Below are 19,512 nucleotides of genomic sequence, written 5' to 3'. Positions count from 1 at the left end.
TCGGAGAGCCCCTTCTCATCTCACTTTTAGTCACCTTGACAAGGAGCACTTCCAACATCGACTTCTCATCAACCCTTGGCGCCCAAGACACACCTGACATGGTCCTCAAGACACAGATCTCCTAAAGCAGAGGGATGTCTCCCAGACCACTTCAACTCTGCATTTGACAAATGAGGAAGCTAAAGTCCAGATTAGGGAAGGAACCAACCTGAGATCCCACACCTACTTACTGATGACCCAGGAGTGAGACCTTCTTATCGATGGACATTTAAGCTTTGGAGATCAAGTCAAATGTCCGATAAGTGTGGTCCCACATCTACTTATTGATGACCCAATGATGAAAACTAAATAGTCTCACTTGGCAAGCCCACCTTCTGGCAGGCTGTCAGTGTAAATGACAGGTTAACTCTCATCCTAGGCAGTTTCTGGTGTTTCAGTACAAGTGTTTATCTGATGAAGAGTCTGCCTCAACTGGGCACACGCTTGCGAGTCTCAATCAGAAAGCAACTGAGTGTTGTAGTTCTGCCCTCTGTCCACTTACTGGGTGAAAGAGTCACAAAGGCTCAGGCAACCATGCACAAGAGATGTGGAGCCCACACTTGAGGAGTTCCTCGCTGGGCCTGTTTATTCATTGGTCCCCAGAAAGCAGGGCAGGCCTTCTGCATAGCCACCACCTCCAGGCTGGGGACTGGAGCTGAAGCCCCACCCCTGCCTGTCCAATGCTGAAATGGGGTGGGGTGGACAGAGGGTTGTTGGGGTGAAGACGGGATGGGGGAATTGGCTGTCGGCATTTTTGTCTCATCTGCAGACAGAACCCACAGCACGAGCTAGGGAGCTTGGCTCTGCATTTTCCTCCTTGGCGGGTGTGTGGAGTCTCAGGCTGCCCTAATCTCTGCCCTAATCCCCACTGCCTGAGGAGAGTCTGCTCAAGTCCTTAGCCCAACGCCCCTCGTTCCCTTCGGAACAAGGACCACAGGACATAGACCACGGAAAGCCTCTGCCCTTTCATGCCAGGGTTGGGCCCTGACTGCCACTCACATGCAGAAACCCAAAGTAGTTTGGTGCCTCCATGCCCAGAACGCCAGAGGATCCTGCCTTCCAGGTGCACTGTGCTGACTGTGCCAGGCCCAGACATGGAGAAGAACCTCAAAAGGCGTGATATAGACAGTTCCCAAGCCAAGGTCCTCAGCCCTCTAACATGCAATGTGGCAGATGCTTCCAGCAGCTGGCCCCTGGCATCCAGGCGACAGCTGGACTGGTTTCTGGAATCCTGGCTCTTGCCTAGGTCAGCCCTGGCTGTTTCAGGTACTTTCAGAGTGAAGTCCGTGAAAGGAGAAAAAAAATTCCTCTGCTTCTGACTCTTTGCCTTTTAAATAAATAAAAATATGTCCAAGACAATCAACAAACTAGAATCTTGGACTTCCCAGGTAAGTGCTTTTCCTCTGACACCACCGGCCTTGACCTTGACCGTGGAGGACAATCCGCCTGGGTCATTTTCATATACTAGCCCCACCCCTTCCTGAGGCTCAGAACAGGGCTGGAGTTCTGGGGGTGGAGCGCCTGAAGCACCCAGGGAGGTCATGGTGTACAACCAAATCAACGACTCCGCACACGAGGGAACCGGGACTTGTCCCATTGCTCGTTGCTTCTGGGACACGAGCTCCTGAGAAGGTCAGCAGGAAAATGCAGAAAGACCCTCAGCTCACCCTTGTCCATCCCCCACCTTCAAGACACAGGAAAGGACCAGCTTTGAATATCAAGTTCAATGTCCAATTTATTTTTTATAACTTGAAACCAGAACAAACTTGGTTTTGAACAAGCGTACAAATGAAATGGGAGACACATGCTGAACTCAACATTGTGACATTAAGGGGGAAAAGAGGCCCAAAATCTTACACAGAGAATAAAAGGAACAATAAATATTATACTAAGCCATATTGAAATGACCTTCTGTCATCTCAACATTTTATCCATAATAAAAAAAAAGTGCCCGTTTTTGAAACAGAGCACAAATACCAAGCAATAATAAATAGTTCCAAACTTGTAGTAAAAGACAAAACCTCCAAGTAAACAACAAAAGCTCATACAATAAGTAATAGAAAAGGTAATAAAAATATTTCGCCTTGCCAGTACAAATGCAAACAACTTAGATCAGTGGAACTTGGCTTTGCAGGGCTAAGATACAAAGAAGCACCAAATCACGGCTTTGCCTGTGGCCAACAAACCTTCGACTGGCGCTGACTCGGGACCAGGACGAAAGGCTAATTCCTCGCTTTTCACATTTTGCTTGAGTCACGCAGTCTCCTCCTCTCCCCATGAAAGACCCTTGAACGGCCAGCGGCAGGTTCCAATGTGGGGCAACTCTGGGCAAAGCTGTGGCAGTGTGGAACCGGCCTGAGGTTGGCGGTGCCAGCAGCCCCTTACGCTGGGCCAGGTGCTTAGTCGGGGCTTGACTCCTGAACGCCTACCAAGAGCTACACTCCGTCCTCTACAGGCGGCACACACACCACACACTTGTGCTTTGGGATGGCTTAGTCTGGCATTCTGGTGATATGAGTGAGCTGGTGAGCGGCTGCCAGCTGCTCCAACTACAGGGAGGCCACCCCAAAGGCTCGCCAAAGCCTCAGGGGCCTCCCCTGCACCGGGGCAGGCAACCCCTGAGTTCAAGTGGAGCAGGTGGGAGACAGAAATTCTGCCTTCATCTCCCACCCTCTCCCTCTCTCTTCTCACTTTGCAAAAGGTTAAGCGGCAAGGAGAAAAGTGCGCATCCAACAGAAAAGCTCCCGACGGCTAAAGGACCGCCCCCAAAGAAAGCTTGGCTATAAGTTCATCATCAGAAAACAATGGGTTCTTACATTTCCTAAAATTAGAAAAAAAAAAAAATGGCTTCCTGATACAGGTATTTAAAAAAAAAAAAGTGGATTCCCTTGTCAAAAACAAAAATCACCATTTTATTATCTTAAAGCTACTTGGCTTTACAAAAAAAAAAAACTGAGAAAGAGAGAGGAAAGAAAGCAGAAAGAAATTAAATGCAAATATGCAAATACAAAGAAGAGAGAGAGGAGCCATGGAGGATGCAGGGGGCGGGGAGACAGGGAAAGGCACGAAGTCATCCCAGGCCTTCGCACGCGCAGGGTTTCAAAGGCAGCAGCAGCAGAGGAGAGGGGATGGTCCTGGCTGAGTCCTCCTCCGGACACCCCACCTGCTGTGGTCTCAGGGGTCCCACCCTGGTCAGCTACACCAGCATGGACCACGCCCGTCGGGCTGGCAGGGACCAAAGCAGCAGTGTACTGCTCTTCCTTCTCGGAAGAGCAGAGAAGGTGGCAGTGGTGGTGACCGCCTAAGAAATGTGGCTGGTGAAGAACTCACACGACCTCCGCCCGGCTCTGTTGTTCTCTGCACCTGACCCCTGGCCCACGGCCTCTCGGAGCGAGGGAGGACTCTGGCCGGAGGAACTGACATCCTTACAAAAAACCATCTTTGCATTCCACGAAGAATTGCCCTTCGGCCTGCTGTGGCCACTCCAAGGAACCCTAACGCACGGTTCCGGGCGTTCAGAGCGAAGCCCGTTGGAGCCGATGCTGACAAGTATATATACACCTGAAATGACCGGTGAGCCGAAGCACTGATGCCCTTCCCTTGGCTCGCTTTCCCAGGGGCTGTCAGACAACCCTTGTTCTGCACAATAGGACTGAACATACAAATTTTTTTTTTTGCAATATTTTATCCTGCCAAATTAAAAAAATATATTATGGCAGCCTGTTTGTTTTTGTTTTTTTTTTTCTTTTTATTTCCAAATTCACTAACAAAAAGGTACATTAAATCCCTTTAAAAGGACAAGCTTACAGTTAAAAAATTACAAGCTCCAGTAAAAATACAGCAAGTGCCTACATCGTATGAACCAACCGAGATATCCATTCCAGAGGGAGGTGGGGAGAGAGAAATAAGTACAGGGCAGAAATGGGATTTTTTTTCTGCAAAGCAATAACAATATTAAGCACTTTTTTCTACATACTTTTTCTACATGGTGTAGCAATCCCCTTTTAATCCCCAAATACAAGTTTCTATACATTTTTTTTTGAAATAAAAATTCAACACCCAAGGCAGAAAAAAATTTACTAAACTCTGACTTTACAGTTACTGTGACAAGAACAAATTTATAGACCCACCATTGAAATTTTACTGCAACATTTTCAAGGTCAAGAAGAGGGTTTTTTTTTTTTTTCTTGTTTTGTAAAATGCCCAGGCATTCTCGATTATTACAAATACTGGTCCACTTTTACAGTAATCAAGAAATTTTAATATATATAATATATACTAAAACCCCGCCACCAAAGAAAACAATAGTCCACACAGCCACGGAGGCATTTTATAGAACCTAGTAAGCAAACTTTGAAAACAAAACAAAACACAACGAAAAAAGATCGCTCCAACACACACACACACAATTCTTTTTTACCCTTGTATGTATCCAATACTGTAAACGTATTTTTAAGACAGAGTGCACTAAATTTAACTTTAGAAAAACTTAGCCGTTGCTCCTGAATGGTTTTAGTTTTCATTCAATGATACCAACGTGTCAACTTGTGTCACTTGAGTTCTAATTCAGCAGCAGGTCACCCCACCTCTAAGCAGCGTCGTCCCACAATCAAAGGGGTTGAGGATCCGGCTCACAGGTGTCCGAGATTGTGCTGGGTTTATTTCTTCATTTGATTGGATCTCATATGGCATTTTCACGTCCTCTCTCTCCAACCAGGATATTTTTTTAATCTAAAGTAAATGTGGCTTTGTTGGTGTCTAAAGAATGTACTTTTTCTCACTTTACTGTTTTTAAAAAGTCTTTTCATTTCAAAAAAAAAAAAAGTTTTGCATTTGTCTCAAGAGACTCTGATAGGAAGATCAGTTTTCAAGGCACTCACATCAAATTGAATGGCAGTAGAAAAACTGTCCAATAAATTATTATTTTATTCGGTTCTTTATAGTGCCAGTATTGTGAATGCCACGCTTAGCAACACTGACACTCGGTCTCAGCTGTCCCTTAAGTTTAACCCAACTCTGGGCCAAAGAGAAGAATATGCTGCAATTTCTTGTTTAGAAGCCATTTAATTTAAATGCAAACGAAAGAGCTTTAAAGTGCGGTCAACAGAACCCAAATGTTTAATCTGGTCAGTCCAATGTTCGCTTCCTTCCAGCCTAAGGAGACCGGGACACCTGGGGAGGCAGCGCAGGCCCCCCGGCTGGGTCCCTTCCTAAGATCCCCACACACCTACACACTGTCCCTAGAGCACACAGGAGCTTCCTCAACTGGCCAGCAGAGCCTGTGTCTTCCTGACAAATGACCCGTCCATCACCACTTGCAGTAACACAGGGCGTGGGAGAGGGAGGAAGGGAGGCCCGGAGGCCAGGACACACTCACTGCAGGCCAGCACCATCTGACTGAGGAGGGAGACCCCTGGCTCGGCCTCACCTGGGACACGCAGGAGAGAGGGCATCGGGCTGCCCCAGCATCCTACAGGGCTCAGCTAGCTGCTGGCCACGCCCAACCTCCGAAGGATGCTCTCCCATCACTTCCCAGGGCCCTGGGGACCCTGGGGCCCTGCTGAGTTTCTGAGATGCCTGCTCAAGGGGGGTCACCACGACTCCCTAACCACCCCTAAGATCCCCCTACAGAATGTGACAGCTGAAACCAACACAGCAAAGGCCTCTGTGACTCTGCAGCTCCTCGGTGCTACGTCTGCATTCCGATTCTGAAACAAAGTGCTACAATGTTTAGGGATTGTTATCCGCTCTACACACCCTCCCAAAAACAAAACAAAAACCAAAGCAAAAACCGCATGCCACATTTTATTTCAGGACCAAAAAAAAAAAAAAGAATAAAAAAGTAAACAACTTCCAAAGTCATTTAAGTGTTGGCTTCTTCACAAGAAATTACACATGCTTAGCTTAAATCTCAAAAAAGCAGCGCCCCTCCCCCAAATTATAATTTAAAAGATATACTTCTTCTCTACATTGCTTGCGAGTCATTGCTCAGGCTACTATGGGATTTTGTTTAAAAAGAAACTAGAAGGGATGGATACCCAACAAAATCTTTTAAAGAAATTGAAACAGAAAGAATAAAAAGTACCTGCACATGCCAAAAAAATTGACAAAACCCAATAAATACAGAAATTATTGCACAGTTAAAAGGCTCCACAATTTTTACTGCCTTAATCAACCCTCGGGTTTCCATAGGACTTCGCAGACACAGGTTAGGTTGGGGGGCTGGCACACCCGGAAGGTCCCCCAGTGCAGGAAGCAGGTGCGCAGGGCACCGCGATGGCAGGGACGCGGAGGTGAGTCAGGGCCACGCAGGGCGGCGGGCGCGCGGTTCGGGGGGCACACAGCGCCCCGGCTTAGCTCCGCTCGGCCTGCTCGATCTTGACGTCGTTCGTCAGCAAGTGCTCGCCATGCCACTTTTTCATGTGTTTCTCCAGGGTGCTGTAGACACTGAAAGGCATCTGGCAGATGTCACAGCGATACACCTCCTTGCCGATCTGCCCATGCGTCTTCATGTGGCGAGTCAGCTTGCTGCTCTGGGCGCACGCGTAGTTGCACAGCTCGCACTTGTAAGGCCGCTCCCCGGTGTGGCTCCGCCGGTGCACGGTGAGGTTGCTGCAGTTTTTGAACACCTTGCCGCAATACTCGCACGTGTCGCTGCGCCGGCCCTCCTTGGAGCTGGGCCTCCCGGGGCCCGGGCCGCCCAGGTGCGGCGTGCTGCCCCCGCTGGCCGTGCCGCTGCGACCCGACAGGCCGCCGTCCAGCAGGTCCCCGGGCGGCGTGGAGAAGCGCAGGCTGCCGTTCTCGGACGAGTGCTCCGACGACGTGGCGAAGGGCGACTGGCGCGCGTCCGTGAAGCCCAGGAAGGGGTCCTTCATGAAGTGGCGCGACGCGGCGTAGCCCACGAGCCACTGCGAGTACACGTTCTCGGACGGGATGAGCGCGGCGGGCGGCAGCTCCAGGTCCTTCTCCACCTTGATGCGCTTGGCCGCGCTGTTGAGCCCGGGGCTGGGCAGCGGGGCGGGCTTGCGCGGGAAGAGGCCGGGGAAGGGCTCGGCCCCGGGTGCGAAGCCACCGCCGCGCCCGTTGACAGCACCGCCCGTCCCCGCATCTCCGCAGCCGCCCGCGTCGTCGTCGTCGCCGGGGTCCACACCGACGCCCACTCCCGCGGCGCGCTTGAGGAAGGCGCCTCGCTTCTGCTTGTCGGCCAGCAGCTCGCCGTACTGCGGCGGCAGCGCGCCCAGGCCCACGTTCTCCATGACCTTGCCCAGCACCAGCGCCTTCTCATCTGCCAGCACCTTGGCCGCGCCGCCCACGCCCGCGCCAGGCACCCCGGCCCCGCCGCCCACGCCGAGGCCCGCGCCCACGCCCGCGCCCGCGCCCAGGCCTCCGCCGCCGCCTCCGTTCTCTCGGTTGCGGCTCAGCTCCGAGTCCATGCTGAAGCTCGACTCGGGCCGGCTCTCGTTCTCCAGCAGCAGCTCCTCCTCTTCCTCCTCCTCCTCCTCGTCCTCCTCTTCGGGCTCGTGGCCCAGCGACGGGTCGCTCTCGTGGTGGCGGAAGTCGCCGTCAGCTGCCTTGAGCCCATCGCCGGTCAGCTCGCTGGTGCCAGGCTCGGGCGAGCTGGCGGCCGAGAGCCCGTCGTCCGAGCGCCCGGCCAGCGAGCCGGCCTTGTGCATGTGCGTCTTCATGTGGCGCTTGAGCTTGCTCGCCTGCGAGCACGCGTGGTCGCACAGTTGGCACTTGTAGGGCTTCTCGCCCGTGTGGCTGCGCCGGTGCACGATGAGGTTGCTCTGAAATTTGAAGGTCTTGCCGCAGAACTCGCACGACTTGCTCTTGGCCGGCGGCTGCGGGGGCGGCGTGCCCCCGGGCGGCATGGGGGGCAGCGGCGGCGTGCTCAGGAAAGGGGACTTGGGGCTGGGCTGGAAGGGGTTCAGGAGCCGATGCACAGGGTTGCCACGGCCTGGCGACACGGGCGGCGGCGTGGGGTTGTTACCCGCCAGCTCGCGCAGCCGTCGCGAGAAGTCCATGGCGGGCGAGTCGATGCCCATGGGGTTCAGGCGCATGACTCGGTCGAAGGCACTGGGGTGCTGGGCGACGAGCCCCATCTCCTCGGCGCTCAGACGGTGCGCGTCCAGGTGGTGGCGCGGCGGCGGGCTGAAGAGCGGTGGCGTGCCGGGCAGGCGGCCCTCGCCGAAGCCGGGGTGGTCCCGCAGGATGGGGCCCGTCATGCGCAGCAGGTTGAAGGGGTTGCTGTCGCCCAGGAAATTCATGAGAGGCGACTGCGCCACGGCCTCCGGCCCGAGCGGCGGCGGGATGGTGAGCCGCGGCGTGAGGGAGCTGCTGGCCGGCCCGGGCTCCAGGTAGATGCGGAAGCCGTGCGTGTTCTGCGCATGCTGCAGCAGGAACCACGCGCTGTTGAAGGGCTGCTTGCATGTTGTGCAAATGTAGCTGGAAGGCTCATCTTTACCTGGGGAGACACACGGAGAGAAAAGCAAGAGGGGCGTGTGAATGGGGAGGCCGATGCGAGCGCATGGGGTCAAGGGGCAGCTACAGAAACCACACCAGGCACGGTGGCCTCGCTTTGGCCCCCTGGGGAGGCCGTGTGTGGGAGGATGCCGCAGGCTGGGCAAATCTTGGCCACCAAGGCCACTAGGGCTCTCTGGACTGGAAACCAGCTAGACCAGGTGGACTCCTTGAGGCATGGGGGGTAGTCCCTGGCCTCCACCTCCTAGGTGTCAGGTGCACCCTGGCCCTTGGTCACTGGGACTGACCATTTCCAAATGCCTGTGTCCTTGATCTGACCCTGTCTGACTCAAGGACATCTGATCAAAACACCGACTGCGGCTTCAGCTGCAGGAAGGGGTACTGGGGGTTTCCTGCAGTAGGGTCTGCCCCCAAAGCAGAGTGTGGTGTGGGGAGACAGCTGCCCCATACCTTGCCCCAAGCACAGGTCAGGGTTCTGCCTCAGGCCCCTCCCCAGGCTCCCCCAGAGAGGCCATGGCATGGCTGAACCCTTGGCTAGAACACTAACAAATGAAAGAAAGCATCCAGTCAGACAAGCAGGCTGGCCTGGCCATGGCGGCTGTTGATTTGTCAGACACCCACTCTGGTGACACTGGTGGTAAATTGCAGTGAATGCCGTTGGCACTTGGCCAGAACGTCACTGTTGGTGTTGGTCATCAGGGCCGTCACAAGGTGGAGGCCGGACATCTCAGCCAGAACCCCACCCGCAGTTGCCATCTCCAGACCCGGGTGAAGGTGCCTGCTCTTCCCATCTGAACCACTCCTGATGCTTGACAGACGGACAGGTGTGGACAGGCCGTCTCCCATCACCAGTCACTGGCCAGGAAGCAGAGAGAGACAGGCATCGCATCTCAGACCAGGCCAAGGCAGCACCGACACGTGTGTGAAAAGTCCCTTCTGCCTCGTCCAGCTTCCCTGTACCCTCAAGACCACCAGGCTCTCCACGGAGGCCAGCATGCAAATGGACCACCTGAGCCCTGTATCCGTAAGGCGAGGGCCGGTGAGGGCAGGAGGGGTCTCTGAAACCCCCCCCCCCCAGAGAGCAGCCTTGATTCCCATCCACTGATGGCATTTCAAAGCCTGCACCCTTAGGGGCGTCTCCTGACCCCTGCGAACATCCTTCAAAACCAAGGGACTTGGGGAACCAAGCGCCCAGAGTGGCTGAATCCAGTGTGCACCTCTCTCTTTGATGCCGCAGTTCCTGTAGACCTAGGATCCCAGGGACATTGGGTGTGGGGTGTCCCAGGGTTCCCCCAACCCAGGACAGGGGCAGAGGGGATGGGCAGGAACGCAGCCACCCGGAGGTCACTCTGGTCTCTAGTTTCCTTCTGTGACTGCTGATCAGAAGAGGGACAGGCACTCTCCCCAGGCTCATTTCACTCCCCCAGGAGGCCTGGGTGATCCAGTCCTCCACACAGGAGCATTTGAGGGGCATCTGATCCCCTCCAAGGTGGCAGGGAGCCAGCCGGAGCCCTGGCCTCCTGCAGGAAGCCCTGGGGAAGGGGGCCTCGCAGGAGAATCAGTCTGCCGGCTGCCCTCCTCACACTGCTCCTCCGGCTGCTCCGGTCTGACCACCTCCCCTCGCACCCCCATCTCTGCCCCTCCCTCAGGGGAGCTCCCCTTGATCTGTAGCCACACGTTTTCTAGAAAGTTCTGTGGCTGCTGAGGAATGCGGCTCTCAGGCAAATACGCGCCCCCAGGCAGGCCAGGAACGAAGCTGAATAGCAGGTTGTTTTTTTTTTAACTCAAAATGGCAGCTGCCAGGAAACGTGCAGCTACACGCTCCGAAGCGCGCGGATGCTCCCACTTCGTGTTTGAAAAAAAGAGCCTGCCCCAAGCCTGGCTTGGAACAGCACGGGGAGGCCATTACTTGTCCGTAATTCACAGCGAGGTGGCAGAGGCCTACGTTCATTCTCGGGCTTGGAACTCAGGGCCAACACCCGCCAGGCTAACATCCTCCCCTCTCCAGGGCACAGGTCCCAGGAGCTGATGCCTTCTGAAAAATCCCCCGGCCCTCAAAAACAGCTCTGCCCACCCCTGCTTGTTTAACAAATGTTCATCTCCACGGCATCTCCCTGGCTACAGCCTCCGAGCCCCAACCACCAGCCGTCCCTCGGGAAGACTGAGCCGCGTCACCACCATCGTGTTCACCCAAGTACTCACTGGGTAGTTTTGAACCCTTGGCTCGTGGTCACACAGCTTATTTTCAAACGGCACAGGAGCCTCAGCGTGCAGGCCTGGCCATCCTCCCTTCCCTGAATGACACAGTCGTAGCTGCACTCGGCGGCACCTGCCTGCAGCTGGAGGCTGCTCCACATACAACGAGCAGGCTCTGCCGAAGCCCACCCGGGGTCCGCTCCCCACCACGCTGCTGTGTCCACCAGACGGTGATGGCCAAAGTGATTTAGAAGCGATTCACACAGCAGCGTCAAACCCGGCGTGACTCTTCTGTGCTGAATCCCCCGGGGTGGAGGGGGTGAAGAACCCAGAGCCTGGGGCTCTGCCAGAGTCCCTCCCTCCCTCCCTCGTCATGGCAAAACCCACACTGGGCCTCCTTGGTTCCACCAGCTCCTGGGACCCTTCCCTGTCTCTCTCCAGAGCAGTGCCTCCCCGAGACCCCTCACTTGGGCAAGCCCTTGGGTTCCCAGCTCTGCCTCGAGGCTGCCAGGAGGATGAAGACACGCTTGGAGCATGTTCTACACCTGCCTGCAAAGAGGGCTGGTAAAACTGAGGGAATTCCTGACCCCGTACAACATGTGTTGCTGGTACATATCCTCCACCCTTGAACCTGATCCTCTCTGGGTGTCGGCGGGCTGACCTGGCTCTCCCTGGGTGTCAGTGGGGTGCCCAGCAGCCCAACTCTGGCCATGGTAGGACCCTGGAGGGAGCATGGTACAGCCAGCCCACTGCATTCCAGACTGCAAAATCCCAGCAGCCAGAGGCCAGCAAGGAAGTGGTCCTATTTTACTGTGCTGCTTGGGAAGCGGCAGGCAGCCGGACTCCTGCAATGGACGCTGCGCTGAGAGCCGCCGGCAGCTCTCCTTTAAAGCACATTTAAGTGATTGCTGTCTCACTATGCCGCTGCACTAATAACACCAATAAAGGTATCAGGGATATTTAATAAAACACACACCTTAACTGAGTTATTACTCCATGAGAAGGCCACGAAGGAGAGGGACCCTCTCCCCAGGGCACTTTCACCTGCGGAAGAGGCCGTACAGGGGTGGGACGGGGGCAGGGGCGGAGGGGGTGGGCAGGGCAGCCAGCAAGTGCCTCACAGTTGGCTTGGCCTCTGAGTAGCCCTGCTGCCCTGAGGAGACAGAAATATCATCCCAAAGCCAGAGGAGGCGGGGCCATGCCCCTTCCCAGCTCTCTGAACCCAGACAGGACCCCAGCTCCCTCCCAGCATCACCACGATGCACTCCAGTTCCCAGCAGCAAGGAACCCCTAGAAAACCCTGACCCCAAGCCAGGCCCTGGGCTGACTGCACAAGGCCCACATGCAAGTTCCCAGCTACCTCGGAAATACATCCGCCACCATCGTCATTTCACCAGCGAGGCAGCAGACTGCAGAGCTGCCCGCTTCTGTCCCAGGCCACAGGGACTGTGCCCTGGCAGTGCCCACTGTGCTGATCACAACAGACGAACAACGAGACACAAGCAGGCTCACGGTCCTGGAGTCCAGAGGGTGGTTGTGTGTGCCTGCAATGGCAGCCATGGCTGGGCCAGGTCAAAACTAGGGCCCAAGTACATGAACCAGGCGCGTCAGCACGGAGCTGAGTGGGAAGTAAAGCAGTGCGGCTCAGAGCAGCCCTTGGATCTGGGATGCCACTGTGACAAGTGACAGCTTAACCAGCTGTGGCAGGACACCAGCCCCAATTCACTGCACAGACAGGAAAACCCAGGCGTCCTGTGGCTGCTTGGGGGGAGAGACACGCATAACCCACTCAGAGCTTTCATGGACAGTACTGTGGTGCTAAGGCTACACTGGGGCTGCTGGGAGAGACAACTCAAGTGCTTAGCTAAATGGGGGAGGGAGGCTTTGACCCTGTATTAGGGCCAGCATCTCTGGTGCGTCACCTCATGGTCCTCGTGACCCTTCCCGGCAGCAGCCTCCTCAGGGGCTCACCTTTGGCAGGTGTTCTCCGTGTGAGATTCGGCTTCTGGGCCAGGACACCAAGATCCCTGAGGACAGTGCCCAGTCTCCAGCATGGTCACTAACACAAGCATCCTTCCCAAACCATGAGCAGCCAATGGTGGCACGGCGGCCAGCAAATAATGCCCAGTCTTCTCAGCTGTCTGCCAGCAGGAATGGACTTGGGCACCAGGACCCTGGGAGAAGGGACTGGACCTTGCTAAGTTCCTTCCACATCAGTGTGGTGGACACGCACCTGCCTCCCCAGGGAGCCACACTGCAGGGAAGAACCATCATGGCGCAGTGCCCAGACAGGGATCCCACACCCACAGGCTCTGGGGTGCAAGGGAGAGGCAGAGACCCCATGACACACAGAGCATCCATGTCCTGCATTCTGTGATTTCCAGCCATCAGTACCAGGAGGAGAGTGTCTGCCCAGGCGAGCCAGACTCTGCACTGTGCCTTCCACTCTGGGTCATCTCCAGGGCAGGGCTGGGATCCGCACTGCCAGCAAACAGCCTATCTTTCCCAAGTGGCCAAACAGACCCAAAGGCACCTCATTGCCACTTCTGCCATGACCTGCCACAAGCAAGTCAGCCTCCTTAAACATACTGCTGACAGCATTGCCAACTCCGTGCACTCGCCATGCCCTGGCCACTCCTTGGTCCCTGGTCTCTAGGCACATCTCCATGCCCCACCTCCTGCTACCTGGAGCACCTGCTTCATTCTCTACCTGCTCAGGTGGAATCTCCTCTGAATTCTCAAGCCAGGTGTACAGATCTACACAGTCTACCGACCATCATGTTAAGGGTCAGTCCTTGTCCTGGGCTCCATGTGCTCAGCCTGCCCACAGCCTGCACATACCACAGCCCTGGGGTCCCGGGGGGAAGCACATAGCCACTTTAGAGAGTGGGTTTTAATCTATGCTGGGACACACAGGGGCTGCGACTCTACCAGAAAGCCATGTCCCACCTGCACCCGCCATGGCCAAGCCGCCGCTCACTACTAACACATCTCACTCAGCCCCCCCATGGTTCGTGAGCACCCATTTAGCAGACGGGATTCTTGCAGTTGAAGTCAGCAGCAAGGCATGTTCATCTTCCTAGTTACCCAAGGCTTAGCAAAGAACTTACAACCCTTGCTGCAGCCTCAAACAGGGAGCCCCCAGCATTGCCCATGACAGCTTGGTCTACTGGAAAATGCCAGCAGAGCTTGATGCCCCCGTGCCCCCCAGGAAGTGAAGGTTGGGGAGTAAACACAGGGACTCCAAAGGCAGAGCCGAAGCAGCAGCTGCCCTGTGACTTGGGGATACTCAGAAGGCAATGCATGCAAGTGGCCTTCAAGATAGACACGGAGGGCCAGACAAGCCCAGATGGAGAAGCGCCAGGCCTGCAAGGCAGGGCTGAAGTGGAAGTGCACCTGCATTACAGGATGCCTGGCACAGTGGGGACATCACACTTCCATCACAAGAAATGGGAGTCGTAACCACTTCTGGCTGGAGCTCCACGGGGGTCCCCGTGTCCCCCCAGTGCAATAGCTCTTGCTCCCAGACCCTTCCTCTCACAGTTCCCAGGAAGGACAGAGAAATGCACCTGGCTACCCAGAAACGGCACCAGGGTTGTCAGCATTTTCATTCACTCCTTTTTCCCACCACTTCCTCCCTTCACAGATGCACAGGCAGCTGCTCTGGGCCAGAAGCTCTGAGTAAAGGGCAGTAGCCAGAAAGGGCCAGACCACAGGGTCACAGCTGCAGGGCATGCCACACAGCTGGAAACACTGGCACAGGTTCAGAAGGAACGGCAAGCTTGTCCTGCAGAGAGGAACACGCACGCATGCGCGCACACACACAGGCATGGAAGTGGGAGCCTGGGTTCAGGGGGACATTCTGCCAGTGGAAACAGGAAGAGGGGCAGGTTCTGAGAGCCACACCTGGAGGAGAGAGTGCCTCCCAATGGCAGCAAAGCTTCCACCTCACATCAACAAGTCTGCAGTCACAAAGGCAAAGCCGTGCTCCCCACCACACCCAGCCCTCCTCCCCAACACAGGCACCCACGGCCAGGGTAACATCCAGGAGCCCACTTTTCTGTCACTCCACAGAGTGGCTCATCCACTCAAGCAAGTCCATGTGCTATATCCTAGGTGTGCAAATCTGCCTTAGTGGAACAGGACTGGGGCAGGGGCGTGGGTGGGAACCACAGACACCAGCACCACGCACCCCAGATTTCCCAGAACAGCCTTGATGGTAACTGCTCAAGTCTGTGGTCAGCACAGGTGTGCAGCTCAACAGACACACACACGGACTCGCCAAGTGCAGGGTGGGGAACCAGGGTGCGGGGCAGGAAGCACACGGCCCTCACACACATGGCCGGCCAGCCAGCTGCAGCACACTCCTCAAGGCCGTCTTTAGCACCTATATCCTCGAGAAGGCTCCAAAAACTGCTGGAAATGCTGTATTGCCCCAACCCCAAAGAATGTGTCTTCAGGTCCCCCCAAAACCCACCGCTTGTCACCCTCCCCAGCAAGGGCCCACACCTTCCCAGAAGGTTCTGCTGGGCTGCCCCTCCCGAAGTCTCCCCCCAAACTACCCCACACAGTCCCTCCTGCAAGCATTCTAGAACTCAGGGGACAGCAACCCCGCAGCACACGTGGAAGCAGGGAACAGAGCCAAGCCTCCTTATCGCGCAGCCGACAAAAGAGGGGCGAGTCAGAAAACAAACGACAGCCGGCTGCAGGTGCGTGCGTGTGCCACTGCCATGCACACGTGCCCCCCTCACCCCGCCAGCCACCCCACCTCCCTCTGACACAGGAAGTCTCCCTCCCCCATAATTCACAACTTCCTCCATGAGGCAGGCCGCCATCCTGCCTTCCCTTAAATCCACAGAAATCTCCATGTTCCACCCCAAGAAGTACAGCGGGGGCAGTAAATCTGGTTTTAATGGAGTGTACGTTTAGCTCCACGGAGATAACTGACGTTATGGGGAGGCTGGGCGCTGAGTTCTATAGGTTAGTGAATGCAGAGGGGACTCGTTACCCGCACACTACAAACAAGTAGTAATATATGGATATTGTTGCGAGCGGTGTTACAGCAAAAGTGCTCCGGTCCGCAGGGATTGATAAAGCACAGCAAACAGCAGAGGCGCACTTGTAAATTTGTCTCATTTGTCTCAGAAGTTAAAGGTTATTCCCTTGTTCTGAATTTGTAATAAACGCATGCTAGCCCAGGGTTGGGGGGAGGATGTTTGAATATTTAAATTGGGTATAATGATAGGCAATTATTGGGTGAAAACTGGACCTTGCATGGCGGGCAGGGATGCAGTAGGACTCCTAGCGTGTGTTCCTACTGACAACGCCATGGTGGGCAACGCACTTTGCTCCAGGGAGGGGCTCTGGGGGCATAACCGGGTCCCACAGTCACTGCCCAGTAACCAACCCAGCTGCCTCTGGCTGCAGGAGTGTGTTCTCCCTCCCTCCTCCTCGTTGTCTTTCCGTAAGCATGCATGCATGGTATCTCTCAAACCAAGGGCCAAGACATAGGCAGTGGTGCTGTTGGCACGACTGGCTGGTGCGTCTGTGCTGTCGGGAAGGAGACAGGAAAGAGACGAAGCTGGTGTAGAGAGCGCCCCAGGGGACACAGTGCCAATTTCCTGTGTCCCCACATGGGGTGCCCTTCTCCCCGTCCCTCCCTCACCACCCGCCCCACACCCAGGAGAGCAGGGGGTTGGCAGGGAGCCCCAGCTGTGGTGTCGGGGCTGTGGGAGGCGCTGCAGCTCCCGCGGCTGGAGTCCAGGTGCCCGCCTGGCCGCGTCCGCCCATCTGCCCAGGTTAACCAACTGCAGTGTTAGACGAACTCCAGCCAGCTTGTCACCAAGCACAAAAGTCATCAGCCAGTGAATGTTCTTTTCTGCACCACAATTAAGACGAATCAATACGACGTGCCACAAATGGTATTTTACTCTCAATAAGAACTCGAGCTGAGTTTATTCAGAATATTTTAGCGCTTCCCGGGGGGATTTTGGGCCGACGCAGATGGCAAATAAAGCACTCAGCCTAAGGCTACAGCACATTATGGTAATTCTAATGTCAGATGTACTTTAATATACAGCTCTATTTAATCACCCCATTATTTCACATTTCCATATGAAAAACCTGCGGCACTTCAGCACTCTGCCTCTGCCACGGTGCCAAGCCTGCTCCAGCCCGCTGCCGGCAGCCCAGGACGCAGTCACCCTTGGCAGGCACAGCCCAACCGTGCCCAAGGTCCCAGGTACCCGGATGCGCGCCTAGGCTGCTGAGGCCGTGAATGTGCCAGGCACCACCACAGAAGCTGTGCCAGAGAGAACCAACGTCCCACACACAGGCACACACTCACGCACACATGCACATGCATGTGGGGGGCAAGGTTAACAATACAGGCCTTCCCCAGTCACCAGTGTGGAGGCTGGGCAGCTTGGCACTGACAGTGACCTGTGACCCCAGCTGATGCGCCCACCCACTCCAGGGGTGCGGGATAGAAGCATTACGCTCCCACACACACCCGCCTGGAGGGTGGGGAGGTCGGGCCATTGACAAAGGGGTTGCTGTGGGGGCTGGGGCACTCCAGCCAGGATGACTTAGCCACACTCAGGATCCGGTTTGACCCTGTCCAGCTTCCCTAGAGACCACTACAGGCCAGAGCCCTGGAGAAGCTGAAGGCCCAGGAATTCCAAGTGCCTGAGCACCCAAGGCTGGCTTGGCCAGCTAGCAGGTGGATAGCAGCCAGCGGAAGAAGCACGGGCTTGGGCCGAGCCCAAGAAATCGCTCTCACGCAGTCACGTGGCGTTGCAAGGAAGCACAGTGCAAAATGCTGCCGACCACCAGGATCTCGAGTTCTCAAAGACATTTGGCAGCTGACCCTACTGGGCGTCCCAGCCCTGTGTCAGCAGTTACAGACACCGAGGCTGATTCTTGTAAACGGCCCCAGCATGTGATCTTCAGAAGCACACTTCCTAAACCCTGCCAAGAGGGAGGGCAGCAAAGCTGAAGATGCCATGAACACTGGCAAAGTCCTCCAGAGGCTCCCTTCTCCAGGAAGCTGCCCAGTAACCTGGTCCCAGCAAAGACAGCCAAGAGCTGATTAGGCATGGGCACCGTTGGAGGAAAGCCGACTCTGGCCAATCCAGCCCCTACAGGTGTGCCTACAACCGGGCCAGCACACCCGCCCGCCACCCACACAGTTCCCATCAGGACTGTCCCTTGGCCTCTTTGGAAAGCTGGATGTGGCGCAGCCGCTCAGCAATGCGGAGCCTCCCTTGCTTTCCTAGGCCTTTGCGTCCACCAGTGATTCCTGATTGTTCTTAAAACTAAACAGAGCCAATGACGAGTCCCCCACCGGGAAGGACAGGCAAGATGGAACCTCTCACCTGAGCTGGCCTTGCTCGGGGATCCTGGGCAGCAGGGACTCGGGGCATTCCTGACACAGGGGATGAGGAGGCAGAAGTCAAGGAACCCACTAAGCACCCCACAAGTACACAGGATGGCTCTCCAGCTCAGAATCCAGGCTGGAGCTCTGCCTGGGACAGCCGCCCCCTCGTCCCCCAGCTCAGCACCCAGGCTGGGGCTCTGCCTGGGACAGTCGCCCCCTCGTCCCCCAGCTCAGAACCCAGGCTGGGGCTCTGCCTGGCAACAGGGCAGAATAGACTAAGAAAGGGAATAAGGAGAGAGAAGCAGGGCAAGTTGTGGGGGGTGGGAGGGTCTGCTCTTGGCAATAAAGGCACATTGAAAAATCCCAGCCCATGTCCTCACTGGGAAAACCTTTTGAATTCTGGAATTGCCTGGATCCCAGGATTCAGGGCTCCTAGCGAGCTCCGTGCCTGAGCTGGCAGAGGAAGAGTGGGTTCTGCATGGGAAACCCCCTGCCCTTTCCCCTACAGCCTGCTACCACAGAAACGACCCTGGGGAGGGATGTCCAGGTCGGCCCCTCCAGTGGGGATGGCAGGGGCTGGCCTAGATTTGGCTGTGAGTCTTCGCAACCACGGCTGCAGGAGATGAAAACCCAAATATACTTCCTGAAGCTGGAGAGATAAAAATACAATTTCTGCTGCGTTTGCCACTCTTTTTCACCATGCAGCAACACTGGGCTGGGTCGGGGGAGTGGAAGGGATGACCACGCATGCTTAAGTTATTTAAAAAAAAAAAAAAAACACGACCCAGAGAGAGATTACATAAAAAGTACAATTAAGGGGCGCTCAGAATCCCGAGGCCTCCGGAATATTTTTAGAACAATCACTGGAGTGATTCTTCTTAGTTGTAGAAACACTCCGAATCAGAAAGTCAATTTCTCCTCTATTTGTAGAAGTGAGCTGGCTCCACTGGACGGCACGCGTGTGTTTTGCTTGGCGGTTGCTCCTCACAGTGTCTTGGCAGCCTTTCCTTGGAGCGTGCACGGTGAACCTGGCTCGCACACACAGTAGCACTTTCATTATACGCGCCGAGCCACGTTTCCCGAATAACAGCCTGGGAACTACAAAACCCCTGTAAGCCTGGCCCTTTAAACGGGGAACAGAGGCGGCCTTTCGGGGGGGCCCTGCTCGCCACAATAGGGACCGTAAGCCGGGGCTGTGCCTTCAATCATGAAACGTGGCTCTCGTTAACAGGCGGAAAACAACACAGAACGGCACGTTCTGGGGACAGCGGTGTGCCAACCAACTTCCACCTCGCCCCTGCCACCCACACAGGCCTGCCTCAGCTGGCTCCTTCCCCGTTCCCGCTGCCAGCGCAGGTACCAGGCGACTGCAGAGCCACCAGAGGCAGGATGGAAAGGGGTCATGACACTTGGCAGCC

General features: G+C 55.7%; 1 protein-coding gene across 5 annotated transcripts in view; it reads right to left on the bottom strand.

The window, feature by feature from the left end:
- Positions 1 to 1,756: 1,756 nt before the first annotated feature.
- Positions 1,757 to 19,512, bottom strand: part of BCL11B (BAF chromatin remodeling complex subunit BCL11B) — a 76,474-nt gene continuing 58,718 nt past the window's right edge. For all 5 annotated transcript variants that reach the window (XM_040975077.1, XM_040975079.1, XM_040975078.1 and 2 more), the window contains one exon: positions 1,757 to 8,503. In XM_040975077.1, the coding sequence (XP_040831011.1) occupies positions 6,393 to 8,503 (2,111 nt within the window). In that variant the 3' untranslated portion in view covers positions 1,757 to 6,392. The remainder of the gene's footprint in view (positions 8,504 to 19,512) is intronic.

The sequence above is a fragment of the Ochotona curzoniae genome, unplaced genomic scaffold, assembly GCF_017591425.1.
Source record: "Ochotona curzoniae isolate NIBS_2020 unplaced genomic scaffold, NIBS_Ocur_1.0 contig_2688, whole genome shotgun sequence".
NCBI classification, from domain to species: domain Eukaryota; kingdom Metazoa; phylum Chordata; class Mammalia; order Lagomorpha; family Ochotonidae; genus Ochotona; species Ochotona curzoniae.
Note: the sequence above shows the minus strand (reverse complement) of the source record. Positions and strands in the feature narration are given on the sequence as shown.